The sequence below is a fragment of the Ambystoma mexicanum genome, chromosome 5p (assembly GCF_040938575.1).
Source record: "Ambystoma mexicanum isolate Mex_15411 chromosome 5p, UKY_AmexF1_1, whole genome shotgun sequence".
NCBI classification, from domain to species: Eukaryota; Metazoa; Chordata; class Amphibia; order Caudata; family Ambystomatidae; genus Ambystoma; species Ambystoma mexicanum.
The window spans coordinates 1049855864-1049881799 of NC_090930.1; the positions used below are offsets into that span (position 1 = coordinate 1049855864).

At 46.3% G+C, this 25936-nt stretch overlaps 1 protein-coding gene across 1 annotated transcript in view; it reads left to right on the forward strand.

The window, feature by feature from the left end:
• The window catches only part of NOL7 (nucleolar protein 7), a 196260-nt gene that overhangs the window by 79890 nt on the left and 90434 nt on the right, over nucleotides 1–25936 (forward strand). Inside the window, exon 4 of the mRNA XM_069613546.1 lies at nucleotides 11411–11469. Within this exon, the coding sequence (XP_069469647.1) occupies nucleotides 11411–11469 (59 nt within the window). The remainder of the gene's footprint in view (nucleotides 1–11410; nucleotides 11470–25936) is intronic.

The window sequence follows — 25936 nt, forward strand, 5'->3', positions numbered from 1 at the left end:
ACATTCCTGGTACTGGTATAAACCTGTTGGACCGATCGCCACTCCTTAATCTTGAGCACTTAAGGCAAAACCCCATTGAAAAGGACTCTGTTTCTCCTCTCGGGAAGAATATTTAAAATGGGTACAGCAACATATTCTTTGAAGTGCAGTATGTTTTCATAAAGGCATTATGTTGAGAACAGGGCTCTGTATGTTGGGGAACAACATATGGGTGATCTAAAACCCCTTACTACAGGAAATCAATGTCTGTAAAGTTTTTCCTAGGAACCCTAACAATAGTGCACTTCACTTCCAAGTGGCTAAGTGGGTCCTCTGACAAATGTGCGTCTCCATAGCCAAGGTAAGATTCACTGTGCCCTATTCATCAGACAATGGCTAACACTGAAAATGAGATTTTGGTGTTGGGACCATAAGTGAAGCACTGAAACGTTGCAAATCCAGAAACCAGATGTCTATAATGTTCGCGCTAGCAAACTATTTTAACTAATCCAAGGCAAAGAGAAGCCTATTTTGGAGTAGCCTCTTAATCCCATCTTGGCCTTATATGTAGTTCAAGAAAAGCTTGATCACTTTGGGGGCCGGGTTCAAGATCTTTCAGATTGTGGCTCTTTAGTTCCTCTCCTTTTTGTACTTCTTATTTGAATATTGAACTAGCTACTGGTGGATCACAGCAGCCACTGATTTATTTATTTTATTTTTGACATTTCTATAGCGCACAGACAGCCCAGGGGCATTGTGGCGCTGTTACTTGCAGTAGACTTAGTTACATTACACATACGTTGGAGCATTGGAGAGCAGAGATGTAATAGATGTTATGCATAAAAACGTACACAGTTCATAGTATCCCAGGTAGGGGGATGGACATCGTGTCGGGGGTAAGGTAATCAGGCGACTAGGGTGGTTTTCATGGTTTTACAGAAGGCGGTGAGTGATGGTTCACCTCTCAGGGCAGTGGGGAGGGCATTCCAGTTCAGGGTGGCTAAGTAGCGGAAGCTGGCGCCACCTGCTCTTGCTCTTTTTACCATGGGTACGGTGAGCAGGTTAGCATGGGGGGGGGGGGAGATCCTAGTTGGTCTTGAGGAAGAGGCAGGGTGGATTCTTTGCGATGGGTATGTTGGTGCGGCGAGGTGAATGCATTTGTGGGTGAGGGTCAGGGCTTTGAAGATGATCCTCTCCTTTATGGGGAGACAGTGGGAGGCCCTTCTGGCAGCAGAGATGTGCTCTCTTTTGGAAATGCCTTGTGCTGCGCGTAAGGCGTTGTTTTGAATGTCTTGTAGTTTCTCTAGGTTTTTTGTGGAGGTCCCTAGGAAGAAAACGTTGCAGTAGTCCAACCGGGATCCAGTGATGGCCCTCGCTATGTTTGTGCAGGTGTCATTGGAGAGGTAGGGTCTGACTGCATTGAGGAGTTTAGCATGGTAGGCAGCCGAGGAGGCAGTGGCATTTACTTGTCTGGTCATGGACAAACTTGAGTCCAGGTAGACTCCTAGGGTTTTTACTGACTCCGATACTGGAATTTTGATGGAGTCTATGATGAAGTGGCTAAACTGGTCAAGTTTTTTGAGTGTCGGGGGGGAGGGGGGAGCCTACAAGCAGGAGTTTGCTGTACACCAGCAGTTTTCCAAACTTTAGTGCTGTCTTGGGTGTTGGCCCCATGTTAATGTGAAAGGAAGCTATGCATCCCTACTGTATGGAAGTATGGTGTGACAACGGAAGTGTAGGACTTTTTAGTACTTGCCGGATTTTATTATTTGGGAACTTATTTTATTGATGTATGAAATGTTCTTCATTTCCTGGAAATGCATTTTGTTTTGTCGTCCTGTTTAGTTTGTGTTGTATTTTTGTTTTGTGTGTACTAGCTTCAAAAATAATCTTGATGGTGACTAACTGCCCCCAGAAGATGTATGCCCAACTCCCCTTATCCTCGCCATAGATCCTGCTCCTCAATGTTTAGGTCTTCACTACACTGACATTACTGTGTCCATATTTTTCTTCTACAGTGTTTATTCCTACCCGCAGATATTCTTTTACACCCATACCCTTATCAAAATTTTCATTTGTATCACCTAAGCTTTTTTTTTACACAAGATCTTTGTTACTTGTATATGTGCCTAGAGACCAGCTGTTGGCAGCAGTTGCATTTTGGCAGTTTTCGCATTATTTTGGTGTTCACGTTTACCATGTATGGCTACTAAGCGTGGCTAGACTTCTTTGGCCATATTGGTGCTTGGCCTTCTTCCTGCCTTCAGGTCAGAAAAGTCCTTAAGGTCATATGCTTGCCTGGCAAATGAAAGCGTGTGGCCCAGGAAGGGGGCTGCGGACCGTCTCGGTCTACATCACTGGTGCCAGAAAGTCTTCAGTCGTTGTCCCCAATTGGACGACTACTGGATTTTGGATAAGAGGAGGACTTCTGCAGCTATTCTTCAGATCTACGTTTGAGCCAAGAATCCCTCGAACAGCCTGCTGAAGATCCTGAAGTGGCCCAACATCCTTTCCTGTGTCCAATCCAATGAAGTCCTAATCCTCTGTCTGATCTTGAGACCCTGAGTGAGTGGTGCTTCAGCCCTTGGACAAATGGGACCAACTAGTCTTTATGCCTTCTCAAGGATACAGAGCTTTCAGAGGTGTCCCTGGACTGACCTTCTTTCTCATGAGCTACCTTGCCCAAACCGTAGCCGCTCTGCATTCAAGTCTGGAACTTTGGTGGTCGCCAGCTTGTGCCACAAGTATCCTTTCCGAATTCCAGCTTCCTTTCTTTAAGGAAACCTGTCATGGAGCAGCTCTTGTGACCATGAGTGGACGGGACTCCTGCCACCAGCAAACTGAGATAGTCTGGATAGCCTCCCTCCATCCTGTGAAGTATCCAAAAGGGGCCTGCATCATTGGATTTTGCATTTTTGTCGACCAGGGTTGCATCTTGCAGTTGCACCCGACCAGAGGAATCCTCAAACCTGGAACTCCTGGGCAGCATTGGGGGAGTTTTCCTAATGTCTACTTGATGTAGACTTAATAAAACTATCCCTTGGTAAGGAACCTTAGTTAGGATAGCATAGCAGTCGGGCTTAGCATAGGAGGACGATGTGAGCTGGAGGTAAGTACATTGAACCCAGTAAATACAATGGTCCAAAGAAACACTTGAACGTAAAATGTTTTCTGATGTTTGTTAATCTGCTTAGAATCACATGCTGTGCATAGTCCGACATCCAGTGGTCACTGCGGAGTATTGCATTTTGTTTTTCGTAGTCGAAAAGGGGACGTCGACAAGGCGTGTCTGTAATACTATCCCTATAGTGACGTGCGTTGTACCCACAATCCCTCACGCGTCGAGGTCCCTCAGATTGTTTTTTTTCCGCCCACTTATTGGTCGCCTCTATGCGGAGCTCCTCGAGAGACATTGCAAAATCATTTCTTCGACCCTTGGTCGTTTATTATTATTAATATCTAACGCATAGATCCCTCCCTCGACGAAGCTGCAAGCTGTTTCCGCCGAGCAAGATCTTCGACGGAAGGACGAGCGGAGGAGATCCTTCGGCGTCGCCGAACAAGTGGCCTGGCCTCGCCGGCCTTACACAGTAGGGAGAGTGGGGTTGTGTGATCTTTTCTTTTCACTCCGAGAATGCCTTTCTCTTCCCCTCCCTCTCTTTCGAGGTCGTAATCACACTTCTTGCCCTCAGCTATGGAGAGGACGCCCTTTAGGTTTTGCCCACTTTGCAAAGGCAAATATACCTGGAAGGTCAAGCACAAACAGTGCAACCGGTGCTTGCCCCTCGATCAGAAGGAGGAGGGCTGTGCGGCCTGTAAGTTACTTAAGCCCAAAACGATAAAGGACCGCAGGGTCAAAAGGTGGGCGGCCTACGCCATGTCTAGGTCAGATTCCTCGCCCGCTGCCGCCGGATGTGACGAGGACGGTGATTACACGGCCTCCGTAACGGAGGTTGTAGACCTCTCGAGGGAGCGTTCTCGCTCCTCTTCGTCCGTCCCCGGCCCCAACAAGCCCGGCTCACGCCCAGCTTATGGGGATGAACACCCTGGCGACAAGGACGCACACAAGAAATCTCATAAACGCATACCCCAGGGCACGCATTCGTCGAAGACAAAGGCAGCCATAGCGCAAACGGAGACACCGGGCCCACCGGTGTTTTCCGACCGTAAGGGTCGCCAGCCCTCCCCGCCACCGCTCCCGCGACAGGCGACCGGGCACTCTGGAAATAAGGGCGCTAACCCCAAACCCTCAGGTGGCAACGCGCCTAGTAAGAGTGCGCACTTTGCCAGTAAAGACTCAACGGTACCTAGCGCGACGGCGAGCAATTCCCTCGACAGGCAGAATGATCACTGAAAGCCTTGCGCGTATATCTTCTAAGGACGGCCAGAGACGGACGACAAGTGACATGCCGAAAACCGCGCACAAGGCCAAAGAAACGCCAAAGGCGCCGGAAAGTAGGCTGGGACAGCTCCCACTGTCGACGGAAAGCCCTAGCCTGCCAGAACACTTCTCGGAAGGCGAAGGCACCTTATCTTCGACGCTATGGGCCAGATCTAGGCGAATACAAGGAGAAGAAACTCCTTTTTCACTCCCAGACCGCTCTGGCCTACCTCAGTGGACCTTAGAGAAGTTCCAGTCCTGTATGGACAAGTTCGACAGATTCATGGCCATTCCAGAAAATAGGACACCTAAAAGACCTAGGGAGGTACTCCTAGAAAGTCCAAGGGCTAAATACCCGAAGTTGTTCTATAACCCCTTTCAGGAGAATATGAACTCTTACAACCTCACCGAAGAGGACACTCACTTCCAGGAAGGAGAGGAGTTCATTAATGATGAAAACCAACAAGAGGGAGAAGGCTTCCATGAGGACACTAACATAAGTGAGGAAGGGTACGAAGAAGATACAAGTGAGGGTGACCCAAATCCCTGGCAGTCACCATCAGGGTCTACAGAGCCAGACATTATAGACATCAGATCTCCTCAGACCACACCAGTTAGGAACCCATCGCCTGTTGACGATCAGCCCACCTTTAACGCGCTGCTGAGGAAGGCAGCAGCACATTTTGAGTTCGAAACTGGGGAGGTCACCCCAGACACTGACTTCGTGGAAAGGATTATCACAGAAAACCCCCACCAGCCAAACAATTCCAATACTCGCCTCTGTTAAGAGACAAATCAACCCTTCACTGGCCACCCCTGCACTAGTAAGAGGGGTTAATCCAAGAATCGAAAAAATTGTTCTCACCCTCTCAATCAGACCCACTATATATTAAGGGTCACTCAATCCCGGACTCCTTAGTGGTGACTAACACTAGGAAGAGGGCTGAGGTTCCACTGTCTACCAGCGAGGCACCCCCGGATAAAGAGGGGGGGAAAAAGCTTTATGCCCTAGCCAAAAGAATTACCACCTCGGCAGCGTTCTCAACTAGAATTGCCAATAATAACACTTTGCTGGCAAGCTACGCTGATGCGCAATGGAGAAAGCTTAAGCAGGACATCGAGGAAGTCCCTGAACCCCTAAAAACTAGATTGCTGGCTACAGTTAATGAAGGGTCTCTGGTCAACCAATGCATCATTAAGAATACCCTCGATGCAGCGGAAACAGCTGCCCGCTCTTTGGTACAGGGAATTCTGCTGAAGCGCCACGTCTGGCTTCGCAATTCCGGGTTTAAGGCGGAAACGCAAGCGGCGCTCATTAACAAGCCTATTGAAGAGTCTACCTCTTTGGAAAGGCAGTGGACGACGCACTGGAAAATGCGAAAATAGAATTTGATACCATAAAGACCTTGGACCAAATCTCAAAGCCCCCTAACAGGCGGGGATTTGTCAACAAGCGTTCTTTTCGTGGCCAACGCCAGCAACAGAATCAACAACTTCAATATTCTGCCAACAACTACCAAAGTAATAGTGGCCAGTACAATCAGAGAGGTCAACGACGTAGCAAGGGAAGAGCCCGGGGTTCCACCCCTAGAGGCTCCCAAGCCACCAACAACACCAAGTGACGCGAAGATTTGGGTCCCCTCACCATGCATCGCCGGTCGGGGGCCGGTTAACATCCTTTCTTCCATCATGGGAGGGAATAACATCAGACCGCTGGGTACTATCCACCGTAGCCCGCGGCTACCATATAGAGTTCAACTGTTCCCCAACATACAGACCCCCGAGGGGACGACGCATGAGACCAGAACACCTCGCCATCCTTCTCCAAGAAGTGGACCAGCTACTGGAAAAAGGAGCTATAGAGGTCGTTCCTCTATCTCGGGTAACGGAAGGTATTTATTCAGTGTACTTCCTTGTACCCAAAAAGGATCTAGCCATGCACCCTGTATTAGATCTGCGCCCAGCAAACAAGTTTGTCAAACCCCGAAAGTTTCGTATGGTGACCTTACAGGAAGTGATCCCTCTGCTATCACAGGGAGATTACATGACAACACTGGACATGAAAGATGCATACTTTCATATTTTAATGTTGCCAGCGCACAGAAAATACCTCAGGTTCATGATAGAGGGCAAACACTACCAGTTCAGAGTGCTACCCTTCGGCATAGCATCTGCACCAAGGGTATTCACGAAAGTACTGGCAGTGGCAGCGGCCCACCTGCGCAGGTTATCCATCCCAGTATATCCTTACCTCGACGATTGGCTCATAACAGGGGATTCTTACGAGACATGCTTCTCAAAAACCCAAAAGACTGTAGACCTTTTGTTCCAACTGGGCTTCTCCATCAACGAGAAGAAGTCCAGCTTAGACCCCAGCCAAGTCAAACAATTCCTGGGGCTCTAATTCGAACAAAGGACGGCCTCGTCTTCCCCTCCGAGAGGGTCCAAAACATGCTGTTTCAGATCCCCCAATATGTGGCAGGTCGGGAGGTGACGGTGCGCAAAGCGATGCGCTTGCTAGGAATGATGGCGTCATGTATTTATTTGGTACCTCACGCGCGCCTGCGCCCAATGCAAGAGTGGCTCAACAGCCAGTGGTGTCAGGCCAGCGGACAATGGGACGATCTAGTGGTGGTCTCGCAGGCCTTGGTTCTCTTGCTACGGTGGTGGACAAAGGAAAACCTGGTAAGAGGGAAACCCTTTGCCACACCCACAGTGGAAGCCACTCTAACCACAGACGCATCTCTCACAGGATGGGGGGGGGCTCACCTATCCCATCAGACTGCTCACGGAGTGTGGACTCAGAGTGTAGCATCCAAGCACATAAACCTACTGGAGCTACTGGCCGTGTTCAAGGCACTAAAAGCCTTCCAGGAACACCTACAAGGGAAGACAGTGATGGTCCTCACGGACAGCACCACAGCCATGTACTACCTCAACAAGTAAGGGGGCACCCACTCTCCAGGACTGTCCAAGCTGTCCCAGAATATCTGGAAGTGGGCTCTCAAACACATGTTCCTACTGTCGCAACATGTACCAGGGGAACTCAATCTGCTAGCAGACGAACTCAGCAGAGACTTCCCTCTGCCCTCCGAGTACGAATGGCAGTTGCACGAAGACATAGTCTTCACACAATGGGGATTCCCAGAAATGGACCTGTTCGCAACTCTGGAGAACTCACAATGCCAAGATTACGCCTCCAGGTACCCCCAGAACCAATCCAAGGGGAACGGTCTATCGATTCCATGGTCAGGGAAATTTGCTTACGCCTTCCCCCGACTCCCCTTCTCAACAAGATTGTGCACAAGATGCACCAGGAACAAGTTACCATGGTACTAGTGGCCCCTATGTGGGCTCGGCAGCCATGGTTCGCTCACTTGATGGAGATGTCTCTATCTCCCCCAGTGAAACTTCCCTGCCCGCACAACATGCTGTCACAGGACAAGGGCAGGACACTGCATCCATGCCCTCAGACCTTGAATTTAGCAGTCTGGCTCCTGAGATCATAGAATTTGGACACTTACAACTTCCGCAGAGATGCATGGACATCCTCAGGGAGGCTAGAAAGCCGAACGCTCGTCACTGTTATTCTAGCAAATGGAAGAGATTTGTCATCTGGTGTAGAGGAAGAAGCATCTACCCAGTTGACGGCTCCCCCGCGCACATATTCCTCTACCTGACCCATTTACTGGACTCGGGTCTAGTGTTCAATTCCATTAAAGTCCACCTAGCGGCACTTTCTGCATACACCACTTCCCAGCTTAAAGTGTCGTGGTGGAAAGTCCCAGTTATCAAAGCCTTCATGGAGGGAGTAAAGAGAATACACCCTCTGATAGCAAACCCAGCTCCCGGCTGGGACCTGAATGTGGTACTTACCAGACTCATGGGCTCACCCTTTGAACCCATGCACAAAGCAACTCTTAAAGACCTCACTCTTAAGACCGCTTTCCTAATAGCTATCGCCTCCATTAGGAGAGTAAGTGAACTACAGGCTCCTTCTGTTTTAGACCCCTTTGTAGCAGTTCACAAAGATAAAGTGGTTCTACGCTCGCACCCAAGGTTTGCACCGAAATTCATCTCAAAATTCCATGTAAACCAGTCAATAGAACTACCAACGTTCTTTCAAAACCCTTCCAATTCGGGAGAAAAAAGTCTGCATACACTTGATGTGCGCAGAGCTGTCTGGTTCTACATGGAAAGAACCCGACCACTGAGAAAGACTAATCAGTTATTTGTCTCGGTGGCAGCAGGAAGAGGAGGAGATGCAGTTTCAAAATCCACTATATCTAGATGGATTGATCAATGCATCACTGTTTCTTTCTTGCTAAGAGAGAACTACCCTTCAGGCTAAGAGCACATTCTACTCGAGGCACTGGGGCATCCATAGCATTCATTGCAAATGTTCCCCTTGAGTCCATCTGCAAAGCGGCAACCTGCAGTTCTGTGCACACCTTTACAAAACACTACTGTCTAGATGCTCACTCTAGATCTGACTCCCAGGTGGGACAGGCAGTATTAAGACATCTTTTCTCTACTGTTCCTTCTCATAACCCACCGCCAACTCCGGGTACTGCTCGCTAGTCTTTTCACAGCATGTGATTTTAAGCAGATTAACAAACATCAGAAGACAATGCATTACTTACCGTAAAAGCATTTCTGATGGTTGTATCTGCTTAGATTCACATGCGCCCACCCTTCCTCGGCGCTCGGATGGAAGGAACATAGACACCCTTCTACATCTCTCTCTCTGTTTTCTGTACTCACGTATAGAAGGCTCCCTCAGGGCAGAAAAAATACAGAGGGACCTCGATGCGTGAGGGATTGTGGGTACAACGCACGTCACTAAAGGGATAGTGTTACAGACACGCCTTGTCGACGTCCCCTTTTCGACTACGAAAAACAAAATGCAATACTCCGCAGTGACCACTGGATGTCGGACTATGCACAGCATGTGAACCTAACCAGATACAACCATCAGAAATGCTTTTACGGTAAGTAATGCATTGTCATATTAAAATATACATTTTATTACATTTACACAAGGAAAGTAGATGACTACGTAGTTCACTTAACCAACAAACATAGGAATTCTAAATGCTTTTCAAAGGCCATTGCTTCATGGTATTAGCTCATGGTACAATTGTTAGTTTGACACTAATGACAGTTCTACCGTATTATCGGTACTAACGCACACTCATGTTAAAACAAAGATATACAATATTGTATTACTTAGCAAAACAACATAAGGTGGTCTTTTAGGAAGGAAAAAGGTTGGTTAATAACACAGCAGCACAGCTTTTTTTTTTTTTTTGACACGCTAATGCTGTAAAGTCCAATCCCCAACTATACGAAAAGGTCTGTGTAGGAGTGGATTCAAAGAAGTAGCAGCAGAACAGCAAAGGTTCCTCAAGATACTTTTAGTCTCTAGGATAAGTTACTTGGCAATTTAACCCAACGAGGGAGACCCTGCAAAAGGACTCTCTAAAGGGACACAGACGGGCAAGCCTGGGTCAGAGGTAGAGTGGACACCATTGACACATGTTCACGCACTCAAGTCACTCTGGAGCGACTTCAGTTCAGGTCAAGTTATACCTTTCACCCCACAGTACCTTGGGTTAGAGGAAAAATGCTTGTAGCTGGATTCTCCTCTGCAGCAGCGATGGACCTGGCCCCCGATTTCTTTGTCTGGCAACAAAAGGAAGGACTCTGAATGGGATGCCTCAGTATCAGTCTTAGGATTTCTTCAGTCTCCTTGGTCGGTCTGCGGTTTTGGCGCCTTTTTCTAAGCACCAACAAAGGATGGCTTTCGCCCTTCTTCGATTCTGAAGTCCTGCGTTCTGGTCAGGGGACTTAGATGAGTGGGATCGTGCCTCTGGAGGTCCAACTGGAGCTCAGCAAAGACTTGGACGGATTTGTCCTCACAAAGGTATTGCAGTGAAAATGGGTCAGAGGTCTCCTGGTATTCCCATCTGCAGCTCTGGAAAGGCGCAGCAACTTGGGCAATGGCTCAATTTATAGTACGGCTCAGGGCTGGTTGGTCCCACCAGCCAAAGGGAAGCAGTCGTCCTCTTTGGAGCTCCTTTGTTGAGTAGATAATTGGGTATAAATGAGCATTGGTGTACCTACCCACTCCTCCATATTCTAACATTGGGAACAAGTCCCTTTGTCTCCTGGCTTTCCTTAGCTTTGGTCGCCGGACCTGGGTCGGGTATCTTGCCCCTGGGTTACTCTTGGTCTGGGAAAAAAGGAGAGCACTTTCCTATCCTTGGGTAAATTGTTGAACATTTTATTAAACTAATCACCACAAGCCTATTGCACCCTGAGCACTTGTACTGGTGAGAAACCTTGTGCTGGCCCCTGTGACCTGGACACAAGGGCCCCATTCATCTTCAGGTTTGGACTTCTACAGTTAGGCTATTGTACTTGTGACTGGCTACTATTCTAATACGACATCTGCATTACTTAACTGCCTTGTTTAGTTATTTGATTAAGTATGAATATACTGGTGATCCTATCTATTTGTATTGTGTGGTATTACTACCTGCTAGTTTCATTTTTCAGTGTGTTCTGTGGCCTAAATAAATAACTGTAGTTTGATAATTGTCCAAATGTAATAATTGCGTGGACTCCTTGATGGCCCCTAACACCACCCACACACTCCTGAGACCACGCCTTAACTGCTCATCCATGTACCTTTTCATTGGGTTTTGGCTTACCTCTCAGAACTCCCTGTTCAACATAACTAGGGTGGTCTCCTAAAAATCTGTCCACAGACCATTTTCTAGTCCTCCATCTTAACTATCTAGTCCTTTATTTGTGTGATGTTTTGTGTGAGGATATGAAGGCAGGTTTTCTCTGCTCTTTAAATGCCATCTGTGTTCCAATGCATAGGAATACATTACATTAACGGGAATTGACTATTTACCTATGTCCTTCAAAACCTTTAAATTCACTGCAATTTCTGTATATAGACAACTGGACTCCCTTTTAGTAAGCCATCTATAATTCTTGGTACTTAACAATTTTTTTATCAAAATGTTTTTGCCCTAGAAAAGAAAGTTGCTGCCTGTTGAAGTTTTGGAGGAGGTTGCTTCACTGCCACAGAAAAGGTAATTTCACCCACCTTGTTGGTCTGAAAAGTGAAAAAATGTATATATTTTATTTCTAGACGGGCTAACTTTTCTGTGCAAAACATGCGTTTTGAATGTCGTGCAGTATTGTGGTTTTGAGACGGTACCCCATTGGGAGTACAGAGCCTAATTTCCTCATGTGCTCGTGATATTTCTGTGTCGCTTCCTGTAGTCTCAGACTAGGCATTGGAGCCTCTTGTAGCAGATTACAGTGGCAATTTAACACGCAGGCCAACTGCTACTAAACATTTAGGTAAAAGGAAATATCGGCATGATATACGCCTTGGTTGGCTAAGTGAAAACTTGTATAAAATGTCCTTTTTTATTGCTCCTATTTTTAGTCTTAATAGATACTTGGGACTAGAGGACTTTGGAGGAACCTAATGATCTAATTTGTGTGGTGAAGTTGCTAAATGAGAGGTGCAATTTGGAAGCAGTTTAAAATCCTAATACTTACAAGTAGAGTAGCTCAACTGGGTGACTTGGTGAACGATCCAGCATCTTGAGGTTGCAGAGAACTATGCTGCATCTATTGTGGAGTGAGAATAAATTGCATTAGGCTCTTGTCGCACGTGTAAGGTAGGACTGTGCTTTCAATTAACTGTTGAATGATATGCTTTTTGTTTGTTTTCCCTAAAAAGAAATGCTGGTTTGGAAAGTCTTCTAATTCCTGCTGTATGAAGAAAAAAAAACCTACACTGAGAACCTGATTGAGCTCCAATAGTTGCATTTTCATTCCTATGAGCCACTGGCTGGAGTATGACCTAAAGAAGAAGACTGATGTATATTTTTTTTAAAACCTTTTTTTTAGATTGATTCAGGAACCTCCTATCAAGGAGATCTGTGGTTGAGTCCTCTGTTGTACCCCTGACTGATTTACCCACTTTTTTTCCTGATGAGTCTGAATCTGAGAACATTGCTCTTTGTGGCCCCTAAGCGACCCTATACCTTGTGTTAAGATGCAAGTGACCTTAAAGTATGCTTTTTGGGCTCCACTCCTAGGCATGGGTGCTACTAATAGAAGTGTCTGGCAACTGAATCACTTTTCATTACTTGTTGCTAGAAAATATTTGACTACGACTTGGAGAAACATTTTTGGTCCAACCTATGGTAAATGGTTTGTTTTAATGCGCTTAGCGCAGGGCTGGGTCAAAACAATGTGGGTCAAAACGTCCTGCTGTACAATGAATGTACTCATCAAACCGGCCCACACTGTGCCCAAAAGTGGCCTATACTAGCCAGATAGGCAGCCCTTGCTATTTCATGATTGCCCTGTAGCTCTTTCCAAGCCTGTTGCTAGGTGTCATATAGTGTATGTTTAATTTGGTAGGCACATCGTACTGTACCCTGGTGATGTCCCTATTGTGACTCCTTGTTCTGCATCCAGCAGCGCTTTTGTTTGTTCTGCGATCGTGAATGGGATACAAATTGTCATGAACAACAAAGATGGTTAATTGCTACTGGAAACATGGCTACACCACCAGGAACTACTACTGTTGCCCCTTACCCCTGCGTGGAACCAAAATGTTGGCTGGAAGTGGCTGGAAACATTAGAAAAGGTCCAACATCGAATTCTAATTCTTCTGCAGAGGTATTTCGATATTGCAGAGCAGTTATTCAGAAGCCAGTCCATCTCCCTCATTGGTTTCTGAAAGACCAACTCCTGGCTCAGTGGATGTAAGCCCCAAGATACCCCTGCGGTGCTAGCTAAACCTGCCATTTGAATGACTTTGTCGTCTCTGGACACTGCCAGTGACCCCCAACTTAGTGACCCCCAACTTGTGGACTGCCTTACAGATAAGTGGTGCACCAGCCACCTTTACTCCCTAAGAACTGGAAAATTGTCCCTTTAAAAAAAAATGGCATCTGTGACTTTTATAATCTTTCATTGCTGGTAGCTTGCAGGTCATAGACCAGACTTAACCTACAATTTACACTGAGGTTTGATGGTACAAGGAGACACTTTGATATCCACCCAGGGGGCCATGAATGACAGGGTCTAAAGTTGTAATATGTTGAATAATAGTCAATCGGGTGCCTTCATGTTAGGACAGTTTTTCTAAAGTCCTACCAAGACTTCATAAAAACCATATCTAAAGCACTACAAAAGCTCAACTCTTAATATAAGACTGTGCCACTGGATGAGGGTAACATGGACCGAGCAGCCAGGATTATCTTAGGAGGGGGGAGGAGGATGGAGAGGGCTGTAGCTTGGTACAAAGAAATTGTAGCATACATCTGGTCCAAAGAAGCACTGAAACACTGTCTTGTAAAAATAAATACAAATGGACCAAGATAAATCTTGGGCAAGTACTATAACCTCATAAACATCCTAAAAAAACCAGTTCAATGCCTATGGTATGCAAACCAAGGTATAACCTTATTTAGAGAAGAAAGAAACGAGTCAAGGGGAGTCAAAAAGGTTATACATTCAGGATGGTAATCTACTATTCTTGGAGGGGGGTGTGGAATAATACCAGGTTAGATATACTTTTAGAATAACATCAGTAATTCAAGGGTAGTAGACCCGGTCAGTCATGCATTGATACTCCGTTATGAAATCGGATAATAAATCAACCCGGTCCCACACGGTTCAGAGCTAGTAAATCGGCTCATATACTTTGGGGCCTCAAGCTACTTGATGAGTATGAAGACTTAACTATTTTAGAATGCACTACGCAACTCCGGGAAAACCAAACCAATTATATTCTAAGAGACACCATTTATTTTAAGGTAAGTAATTGACCTATTGGTACAGGACTATCCTCCTAGCTAATAGCTAGTTATACCCAATATACGTTCAAGAAGTCTATAATACAGTTTCTAAGGCAAGTATGAACCTTATGAAACTATTTTAGAAAAGCACCAAAGCAATTCAGGGAAACGCAACCCAGGGTTGCAAGTTTAGAAGAGCCACAGCTATTCAAGGCGAGCAAGGCCTATATACGAGGAGCTGTAAGCAACTCCAAGACAAGTATTATCTCAGACTTTTAGCAGACCAGGGAAAGCAACACCCAATGATGCACTTTATGAATGACACAATGTTATTCAAGGTAGGTAAACCCTATTGGTAAGCTTTTACACTCATTCAGTAATGATAAAACAGTACCAGCACTTTAAAGGAGCAACCAGCAACTTAAGTAATAACATTGACACTGTAACAGTGGCCAGGGGTCTATTAACAGCCTCCCCATCTACATGCAAGAGTAACGGGTCCCTGGAAATCCACTGCACCAAGAACTCAAAACTCAGCCATAGAACAAAATGTAACCGTTTTTATTATGCATTCAAATGACTGGGATTGCCGCATGAGCAACGTAACATTCTCCATGCTTTGTGTCCAGGGGATTGCTAGCCAGATTTGTTAGTGTGTGGGACATCACAAAAATGCAGTTGCATCCCAAAAACCTAACAGGAAGGGATTGGTTAGTGAGGTGAACTACATATATTTTCTATAAGGGATTGTTATATTAATTGGGTAAACCATATCTGGTGGCACCTCCTGGGACCACCTCCGAAAGTATCAAATGCCAAGTTACAGGTTAGTGAAATGTAGTTGGCCAATGCAATGTAGTGTGAGCTGATGGTGGACGGTGAACAGGGAATGGACAGTCTTCTCAGCCTTGGACAGGCACTAGGCCAAGTGCAACAACTTAAGGTAGTGGGAACGGTATACACGCATTTCGCCGAACAAAATTTCATCATGGGTCATTTCATCGCCGGAATTCTCATCGCCAGAAACCCTTTTTTTAAAAAATATATTTTTTGGGGGGTGTTTTCTGCGGGTTGGGGTATGATTATTAAAGTGGGGGGGATCTGGGGGGAGGAACCTCCCCAACCCCCCTCCGACCCCTCAAGAAATAAAAATAAATAAAATACAGGGTGTCTGGCGATGAGATTTCGGCGATGAAATGTCCCACGATGAAATTTCGTTCGGCGAAATAACGTAGAACCGTGGGAACAACCCCGAAGGTGCTACATGTTCCCAATAAGTTACCTTCTCCGACCTCCTAAGCCATGAGACTGAACATTCATCTTTGAACCTGTTACATTTGTATCGCCCTGCCTTCAGTTCGATAGGAACAGCCATCTCTAACTGGCTCGAAATGATTAGGCACTGTCTGGCAAGTTCGGGGCACGTGTGTTGGAACCACAAAATTATTTCTCTTGCTTGTAATTATGAGGATTTTCAGCTTGGGTTCCCTGCAGGTGCCCCATCCGTTCTGCTTATCTGGAAACTTTCCTCCTCTGTGTCCTTGGCTATCTGTGCACTGTAGCCGCGCTGGAAATGTGCTCTACCAGCTTCGACTGGATCAGTCTGTTAGCCTTCTGTGTCTCGAGTTCTCAAAGCTTCCCCCATTCACTCCAATGTACCTCTGGCGTCCATCTTTATTTGCATGGCCATCCCTGTTGGTTGCGTTAAGCGTTCACAAGCCGTTCAGATGTATTCTTTATGCGTCTTGTGGTTTTTTGCTCAGCAAAAGATATACATGTGTCAGTCCTCTAGCTATGAGTCGTAAGCATATCCTTTGTGTCTTTCAGAAATAAACTAAAATGTCTCCATCTTCGTGCATGAATACATATGTGCTTCATGTCTAATGTATCTGTCATGTCGGTCGAAACGTCATCAGCTCTCTGTGGCTGCAGTTAGTTGACTTGCTCCATCGATTGCAGGCTTGTCTCTCTTGTGACTCCATCAGGATATCCATCAGGATATGGTCTGAATGGCTATCTGAGTGAATAGCGTTTCTCACACCTGCGATGCATCTACGATGGAGAGGAGGCGGCGTCACGAGCGATGTACATCTTTTCTGACAGACTGAGGGTGGGATGGGTGAAAGGAGGGCTATGTTTAGGTCCCCCCTCTACAACACTTAACTTTTCTATTGCAGAGATTCAGTTACAACACTTACTCTTTGACAAGTATGATACACTTGTTATACTTTCACGACAGAATCCTTTTCTTATTTATTCCTTCCCTAGTCTTTTGCATGAGTTCTCTCAGAGGCAGAAGAGGGACCTTGGTGGTCTAGGAGCAGGTTGAGATGGGGTTCAGTTGCAGGAATGTTAAAGTTCCTGAGGATATCTTAAACAAGTTACAGCTTTAGAGTTTGTTCAGGAACATCACAGGAGGCTACCTGTATGCATTTGGCCTGGGCAAGTAGTAGGGGCGAACTCCCAACCACACATCAGACTCACAGGATGCTCACCAGACTTAAATTGCCCAAGTCCACAATGTAGCTTAGGAGAAAGGAGCTTCTGGGTGTGTGCCTTCAGGATGCAGCAGTACAGGACCGGTCCCTGGATTCTGCATCTTGAGACGAAAGAACTGGACACTGGATGGGAACTTGTAGCAGCAGTCATTGGAGGAGGCTTCCAGCAAAGGTTTCTTTATAGAGTCTCGCAGCTCTGTGGATTTGTCGTCTTTTTTACAGCAACCAGATGGAACAAATCTCGCCAGTCAGATTCTCTTCACTCTCGGTTTCAGCTGGATTCGGACTTCGGAAGACCATGCGCCATACTCTGGCTCGAGTTCCGAGGGTATTGCAGCCCAGCAAGGTTGCAGCATGTCGTGGGATGGCTCAAAATGCAGGCCCGTTTTGAGACTGGTGTATCTCACCAGTCTCTGGGAAGGAGTAGTTGTTTTCGGGAAACCCCCACCCCCCAATTCGTTTGGAAGGAAGGGTTACATCAGGCTCAGGTTACAGGGCAAGCTCTCTGGAAATTGCTGCAGATTTATCTTCTGCATCTGCCTCTTCGGTTTTAGCTCCGGTGGTTGACTTGTCAGCAGGCTCACAGTATTGATCAGGAGCTACAGCACAACTTCTGCAATCTCTCCCTGCAGTTTACAGAAAAGGGATGTCTGGCTGTCCAATCGGGACAGCCAACTCCCATGGCCCCCACCCCCCATCCCTGCCCCCACACTCGCCTCACTGGGAGTTGGTTCCTTTCAGGCACACTGAAAGACAAAGGGCTGCAGAGTTTTGTAGTCCTCCCTCTCTTCCTGCCTTCTCAGACACTCTGGATTCCCCCCAAAGACAAAACCTCCACTAGGGTCGTTCCCACCTAGAATTGCAGGGGGAAGACCTTGGAAACAACAAGGATACTTAAAAATGGCAAAAAAGAAGGAACCCACCATTATAAAAGAATGGTGGCCCTTCTGTGCATTACTGTCACGATTCCAGTGCGGGGACAAGGCAGATGGGCACCTATGCGAGTTTGCAGCATTCTCGCCTGGAATTGAAGAACGACTTGCCCCGGTGGGCTCCTGCTTGTGTTCGGCCTTGATCCTTACCTGGGCCTTTGTAGACTTGTGGCATCCCATCCTGGTAACTCAGTGTCTCTGGTCCTCCGTGTGCAGTCCACAGCAATCGCAGCTCCTGGGAACCTGAAATTAGAAAACTACAATAAGAGACTGAAATACCACGTACCTCTCAGTTTAACTTGGACTCATTTACATACAAGTTCTTGCTTCTTCGCTCCGCTCGGAGTCCAGACAGCTTGCTGGTGTTCCGTCTAGGAGTGAAGAAATGGACTATTAATATTCAACCCATCAATAAAGTCATTGTACATACAAGATGCGCTTCACATTGAGAAGTGGTCAAGATCTGGAATAACGCTCACCAGAACTTACCTGTTCCGTATCCAGTACATCGCAGCTGGTCTAGACCCCGAGTCTTCAGTGAAGTAACTGGAGTCGGACACCTACCTGCTAACCTTGGCCTTCAGTCCTCGGTTCATTACGGTGAGCAAAAGCTGCGACACGCCAGCCAGCTACCTAAGGGGGAGAGACGGGAGGTGGGAGAGAAAGCAATAGAAACCAATACTAAATACATACTCCCCCCCCCCCCCCCCAAGCCCCCCCTTTATCCCCCTCGCCCCAAACACCCTTTCCAGAGGAACCAAGTTCATCCAAGTCCCTCCAAGCCTCACGGTCCTCTGGAGGTTAATCCACCGGCAGAGCGCTGGGGAAGAGTGGCTGGGGTATTTTTCAGTGCAGAGTTAACCCGAGTGAGGGGGCAACGCATTGGAACAGTGCAGACCAGGCACTCCTGCAGGGCACCCGAGGTAAGCGTTTCAATTACTGAGGCTGATATAACAGCCTGCGAGTAATGAGACTAAAAATTCACAAAGATAAAACCACTCCCACCAGCCATTCAAATAAACTTGCAATTGTAACATAAATGTTATAGTTAAGTGAGAAAGGGGATACATTGTATCCCCCCCCCCAGTACTCCACATAAGGTGGGGGTGCTGGCTCACTATATAATATGGAAAGGGGATGATAAATCCAATTACTCCTTAGGAGCAGTTACTCACTGCGTTAAAGAGAAATTAACCGTGAAGCCCAAAGGGGCAACCCAGGCTAAGCCCAAAAGTTAAAGGAATCCAACTCCAACCATACACTATGGAGAGACATAAAATGGTCACCCATAAGAGTAAACAAATAGACGAGAGGGGGAAAAGATTCCCCTTAACTTAGGTAAAGGAATCAACCAGTCCAAGCTAAATGTTCTGGGGCTGACGCAAGTCAGGAAGATTTATCACTGAAATGAAAAATAACACTTCATTCCTCCGTGTCCTGAAGATGTAGAGGATATTTTACAGTTGGGGTGCTTTGTAAATCTGTGGTCCAGAACAGGGTGCCCTAAAGGTTCACTAACTTTATTTTTCATTGTGCAAAGAGGGCTTCTTTCAGGTGAGGTTACCAAACCTTTGGATGGCAAAGACATCAGATTTCTAAGGACATGCGTTTAAACGTAAGGGCTCGCCTCAGAAAGGCAGGGGGCTGCACCATGCTTAATAGATCTAGGGGAATGACTGGATCTCCTGAATGTGAATTCCGTTTTCACCTGGCATGCAAACATCATTGTCCAAGTGGTTTGACTTATGTTGAATAACAAGGCTTTAAGAATGTAAAGTGGGGCGGGTGGGGTGGGGAAACTACATTCCCTAACCGTTAAATATACAACACAGCAGAACGGTTCTCTGGGTGCAAAATAGTGCTTGTGTCAAAACAAATGACTTTCAAAACGTTCCACAGGACACATGGGGAAAGACAATGAGCTATCTGAACCTATGGAAGAACGCCCTAACCCTAACGGGGGTGCCTGCCACTAGATGGCGAATGGTGCAACGCCCATCTAAAAGGGATAGAACAAAGAAAACTATCCCTAATTCATCAATTGTGTGGGAAATATTCATAGCATTTAATTTGCGAACAGCAACGTCCAGCGTCAAACCACCATAATTAATACAACAACTTTTGTAATTGGATCTTGTGAAGAACAGCTGCAAGTCTAGTATGTTACTAGTGCCATGGGAATTTCAACATTGCATTTATTCACCCTAAGGCAACAAAATGGCCACATGTGGATGGTTTACGTCTGGAGGGGTGTACAGTATTAAAATCTGATCCCACTATCCGTGGGACACCTTTTTAAAACGCTCACAACATGTGAGGAGATTTCTACGCAAATTTACTGTACAGTCTAAGAACTTGGCTCTTGTTGTGTAGCCTTACTTGTTCTTAGTTGAGACTTGTCTTGGTTGCTTCTCACGCCTAACAGCGTGTGGCCTTAAATTGATTCAACTTTTTCTACAAAGACTTCTAAAACATTGCAAGACTTTTACTTGCCTGCAAGAAGTTCTTCAGCTCACCTAGACTTTTGCCCAATTGACATTGGTCTGGCCTGGCTCCCTGAATGACTCTTCTTCCCTCTGTGTGTGGCTCCCTGAATGACTCTTCTTCGCTGTGTTTTACCTTCCTTTCAGGAAAGGGTTAACTTACTTTACATTGGAGGTTCAAAAGTACTTAACCTGCTTCAGAATGTGTGTGATCTCTTGTTTTATCCTAAATGTACCAGTGATAGTGTCCAGCTACTTAAGTCAATTGAGGGTGTAGGAAGTGGCTGTGTGCCATCCCAAATGGGTACTTGCTGATTTAGAGAAATAAGTGTGTATTTTGGAGTGTATTTGTGTTTTACTGTTAAATTGCCCCTTCTGAAGAAGCCTTATTCAAACTGCTAATTGATAATTGTTTAATCAAGAAACCTTGAGTGTAAGTGTTTATTTGGCTACTTGTCACTTTGAATCTGTGGAACCACCCTACTGCTCATTGACCCCTCTGGAGATGAGCCTGGCTGCTCAGCCACACTACCAACCTGTGTAGTACAGACGTCTACCAAAGATTGGGTTCCTATTGCCAGGAGGTCAAGGTTGTTGTACTGCACCCAAATGGTACTGCACCCAATTTTCCCTAACCATCTGGTAATAGCAACAGATACCAAAACAGCAGACCGCACTTGTGGTTTTTTTCAAACAAAAGCTTTGCAGAACAAACAGAAATCATGAAACGCCTCCTAATCAGTTCACAAAGCAAACGGCAAGTACAGAAATTCCCATGAGAAATGTATCCTGTGTATCTATTCAAATTGGGCTCTACTGGAAATTCAAACCTCCTAAAGACCAGGATCTCCCTCCCATTTGGTTTGAAGATACTCAAAGGGGTGTGCGGTAAAGGAAGTGTTTATCCAGTATGGGAACCTCCAATAAATTGTGCTCCATCGGGGCTCTAGTTGACAGATCCAGACGACCTTGAACGGCTCAGCGTGTCCAACACTGAGATATTATGTTCTCGGAGTGGATGAAGTGAACACATTTTCGTCCAGGGTTTAAATGACACTCTCTATCAGATCATTTAATGATCCCAATCCCTATCTATCCCACTTTACCGATAAGGATCTGTGACATATCCGTATTTTGACACCTTGCTGCTCTTAAAATAACCACCCCATTCATCACCTCTGCAACTTCTTTGAGTAGACATCACCTGTCGTGTGGCAGAGGGCATTACTCCCCTTCAGTGGCTCCTGTATCATCTCTGTAATAGAGCCCCTTCACCCTTAGAGATCCTTTCAAGTCTAAGTTAAAAGGCATCCAAATTGCCATTCGCAACCTACCACTAGCTGTGATGCCCAGCAATATGTCGGCTCTCGCCTTCCTATGTCGTCCTATAGTACCTGTAATTTTTTTATTGTGGTACAACCAGATTTGGTTTTTCACAAGATGTTACATATAAAAAATAACAATTTACATAAACAGTCTACAAATTTAGTAATCGTAAAAACTGAATAAAAGGAGAGAAATGCATATCTTTAACAATATCTTGACGGAATGAACCCCAGTCTGTTGCAATACTCTTATCACATTAATTGTTAAAGAAGTTTCGTAACCGGCTATCGTTCTCTCCCAAAACATCTCAGTGATTAGTCAATCTTCCGAGATAGTTAAGGGTCCTATTTGTTTATCTCTGTTGGACCTCGTACCCTCAAAATACCTTAACAAGTGCTCTATTGTTTGGGTTTTTGGATATTTACAATCTGGATTGAGAATTATTTCCTCCTGGCACCCCCACCTGGCCAAAACGGATCAGGTTCAACTGCACTCTAAGGAAATTGTCTCACTTTCTGGTGCGGAAATTTTAAGATATCTTGGAAGATGGCCCAGTTTTTTATCACACTTGGAGAAAGCTGATGCTACCGTGGAAGACCTCATTTGGTCAATTGTTCTAATCCAATCCATAGTAATATAAGGCCTTTTTGTCTTCATTGGATGTGTTAATAATGTGTCTTCGTCACTATCACAGGTCCCAAGAATCTCAAGTGCCGACCTCCTCAGATCGTGTAGCACCAATGAGTGGCCCATATGCAGGTGCGCCAATAGATATTCATATAGCGAATTCTTCAATGGACTAATAATCAGCCTATATAGGGATAGTAACTTTCAGTCCAGATGAGACTTCAATGACCTAAGGCCCAGCTCGAATCTCAAACCTACCATTGGGGTCCCATATGGCAGGCCTAAGGCCGCCTTCCATATCTTACCCTCAATAGTCTGCCAGTCGAAGGACCAGGCAGTAGGTTTAGCCTCTATTCCATACAGGACAGGTACGATCTTTGCCAAGTAAAATCTCACCTTTGGGAGAAATGAGAATTAGCAAAGCTGACTAATGACTCTGTAATTGGGAGGTTAGCTGGTTTGTCTTTGCTGTGAATTCTGCCAAAGTCTGATATATATATATATATATATTTATATTTTTTTTTTTTTTAACCTAGGTAGATAATTTCTTCTACTACTCTAATAGAATCACCACGCGCCTTCGATTGGAACTTACTTGTGCCTATTTTCTTTTCCCCAACTACCACTTTTTGACTTTTCTGGGTTCACCTTTAGATCATTTTTCTTCATATAGACCTCAAGGGCATTCAATAGCCGTTGAAGGCCTACTTGTGTTGTGTCCATAAGGACAATATCAGCTGCATACATGAGCCATTTAATGGCTCGGGAGCTGATTTTAGCGCTCCCTAACCCTCCAGTATCTAATTCTTTTCCAAAGTCAGCTAAATTAAATAAGTTAAAAAGAAAGGGAGCAAAGGGAGCAATCGTGCATCCCTGTCCCAACCCTCTCCCAACGGAGATCTGTTTAGAAAGGTGGCCTTCTTAAGTCTCACTCTTGTGGTGTTCTCGTGGAGAGAGTAAAATATTTATCAAGGGAATCGGGGCTACCCTAGAAGCCAGCTTGAACCAAAGTCGTTCTCTGCTGACCAGGTCAAATGCACTTGACAAATCAATGAAGGCACAATATAACCTTGATGGTACATTTCTTTCTTTACTGTTTGTCAGTGTGGCCAATACTATGCCGTTTAGGGAGGTGGCATGACCCTTAAGGAACCAAGTCTGCTGTTTTGGAAGAAACTTATTGGCTGTGGCCCATTTTTCTAATTCCCTTAATAGAAGGCTGGCAAAGATCTTACTTTCAACATCTAGTAGGCTTATAGGCCTATAATTAATTGGATTATTCAGATCTCCCTTTTTAAAAATGGGTAGAATTATAGCTGATTTGCAGGGTGGCGGGAAGGTTCTTTCCTCTGTTATTACCCGGAAAGTATAGACCTAATTCGTGCCCACATTATTGGGTTTTCTTTTAGGACTTCATAAGTTAAGCTTCAAGGACCCGCAGCTCTCGATACTGAGGATTTATTTATTAGCTCGATTATAATGACCATTTTCCAGGGAACCCTAGGGATACTGTATGTTAAATCCCTCCTTGGTTCCAGATATTTATCTTTGAGGTGAGCAACCCAGGTAACTTCAGGCACACAATTTGCCTGGTAAACGCCTTGGTCATTTTCCTGGGGGTTCACTAATGCCCAGAAGTTGTGGGAATTGTTGATAATATCCTGAGCATAGATTCCCCATCTTTCTGGAGGCAGCTCATTTTCTGTTGCTTAGACCAATTCCTATAGATGCACTTTAGGCACCTGGTTTCCGTCAACAACTCCCCTTCGTCCACAATTTCCCTTCTCCAGCATTGGATCTTTCATGGATTCACATGCTGTGAATATTCCCCGTCGTCAGGCTGGGAACCTCGGTCATTTTAACTTGGCGTTTTCCTATGGAAAACTTCGACAGTTCAGTGTCCTATCAACGTCCTTTTTGGGTGCTTTACTCACCACCAATAGGACATAGAGTATAAATAGCCCCGCCCCCGCAGCTTCCCTTCAGATTTCAACCGTCTCCAGTGTTGGGATCACCTCGTGCTTGTTGTCGTTTTTGCAGGTGCTTGTGCTATTGGATTTTGTGATGTCTTCAGGACTTGCGGACTAAAGGTGTATGAGGGGGACGAGCATATGTACTGCCTCTATTGCCTTTACCCCCATCACTTGGCCAATACTTGCGAAATCTGTAAAGGGTTTTCGCAGAAGACGCTTAAGGACCACAATCGACGCTTGGTGTGTTGGCTGAATGAAGGTACCTACCCTGCCTCAGAGGTGGGTCGGTTTGAAGCCTGCCGTCTGAGAGGCCTGTTCAAGCGGCGGATCGTCGTCGGCTGAGCCTCCGGCTAAGAAGTCTCGTCCAGCCCCTGGTTCGGCGTCTGGGAAGAGTGGTCGCTCCTCTTCGAGTAAACACCTGTCGAAGGGGGCGTCTTCGTCTAAGCATGGTTGGTCTGGCCATTCCCGGGGGTCTGGAGGTAGGCCCGAGAAGTCGGCATCGCAGGTGAAAGCCAAGAAAGACTAGTCGTCGAAACACTCCTCTTCGATGTTGTCATCGAGGGTGGATATGCACAGCTTGCTGCTGACGGGTGGTGCATGGCAGTCTTCTGCTTTTGACGCGCTTATGCCTGACACTCTTCTACATCAAGAGACTGCTGCTTTTTTGGTATCCTCGGAGGTGGAGGATGAACGGGAGCTGGTGTTGGGTCCGTCGGGCCTGGGCTTGCAGTGTTGTTGGTCCTTGGGTGTGGGGGCTGGTCCTTCCAGTTACCCGCTGGTGAATCCGCAGGCGATGTTGTCGCTCCAGGTCCTGTCCACGCTGCAATCCTTGTTGGGCCAGCTGGATTCCAGGTTGCCTCCTCTGTATGTGGGGCCTGTCGTCGATGCTGCAGGTATTCCTCCACGTTTGACGGCTGTGGCTGGGTTGCTGGTGCCTCTGCCGGGTAGTGATCGTCCTCGGCCCTATCCTGAAGAGGGTGAGCTGCTGGACTCCGAGTCTGACATTGTGCCTAGGGACACCATGTCTACTAGCTCTTTGTCGCCGTCGAGAGATCCGACGTGGGATTCGGACGATGAGGCGGAACAGCCTCGTAGTCCAGCACAACCGTCTCCTCCCGATGATATTGGGGCGTTCCACACCATGATGGCGAAGGCGTGTGTGGAATTTGGGTTTGCTCCCGAGGAAGAGCGGAAGGAGTGCTTCCTGTTTGACCACATGGGCAAGAGACGGAAGGCTGTGTTCTCTGTGCATATACTGGACCACGTGTGGCAGGAGGGCCTGCACACAATGCAACATCCCTTCTCGGAACCAGCTGTCAAAGAGAGGCTGGAGAAGAAGTTTAAGGCCCCGGACTCGACACCGAAATGCTTAATGTCACAGCCCACGCCCAGTCGGTGGTGTCAGCGGCGGCTAGCTGGAAAGCCAGGAGTCAGCACAAATGTGTTACCCCTCTGGACAGTGACGCCAGGAGACAGGATGCCTTAGGTAAAAAGGTGTTGACCGTTGGGGGGGGGGGGGGGGGGGGGGGTGATGGTGAAAGCGGCCAATTCGTTGGCGATCATGGCTCGTTATGATCGTGAGATGTGGCATCGGCTAGCGCCTCTGTTGGAACATCTGCCGGAGGAACACTGTAAAGCTACCATGCTGTTGGTGCGCGAAGGGAAGGAGGCGTCCAATCATAGTAATAACATTGCCGCTGACTTGGCGGAGTCTGGTTTTAAACAGATTAACAGCGTTGTGCTATGTCGACAAGCCTGGCTTAAGTGCACAGACTTTCGGCCGCCGGAGGTGCATTATAAAGTTCTGGACATGCCCTGTGAGGGGGAGCAGTTGTTTGGTGAGAAAATTGATGAGGCCCTCAAGGGTATGAAGGAGGATTCTGAGACTGCTA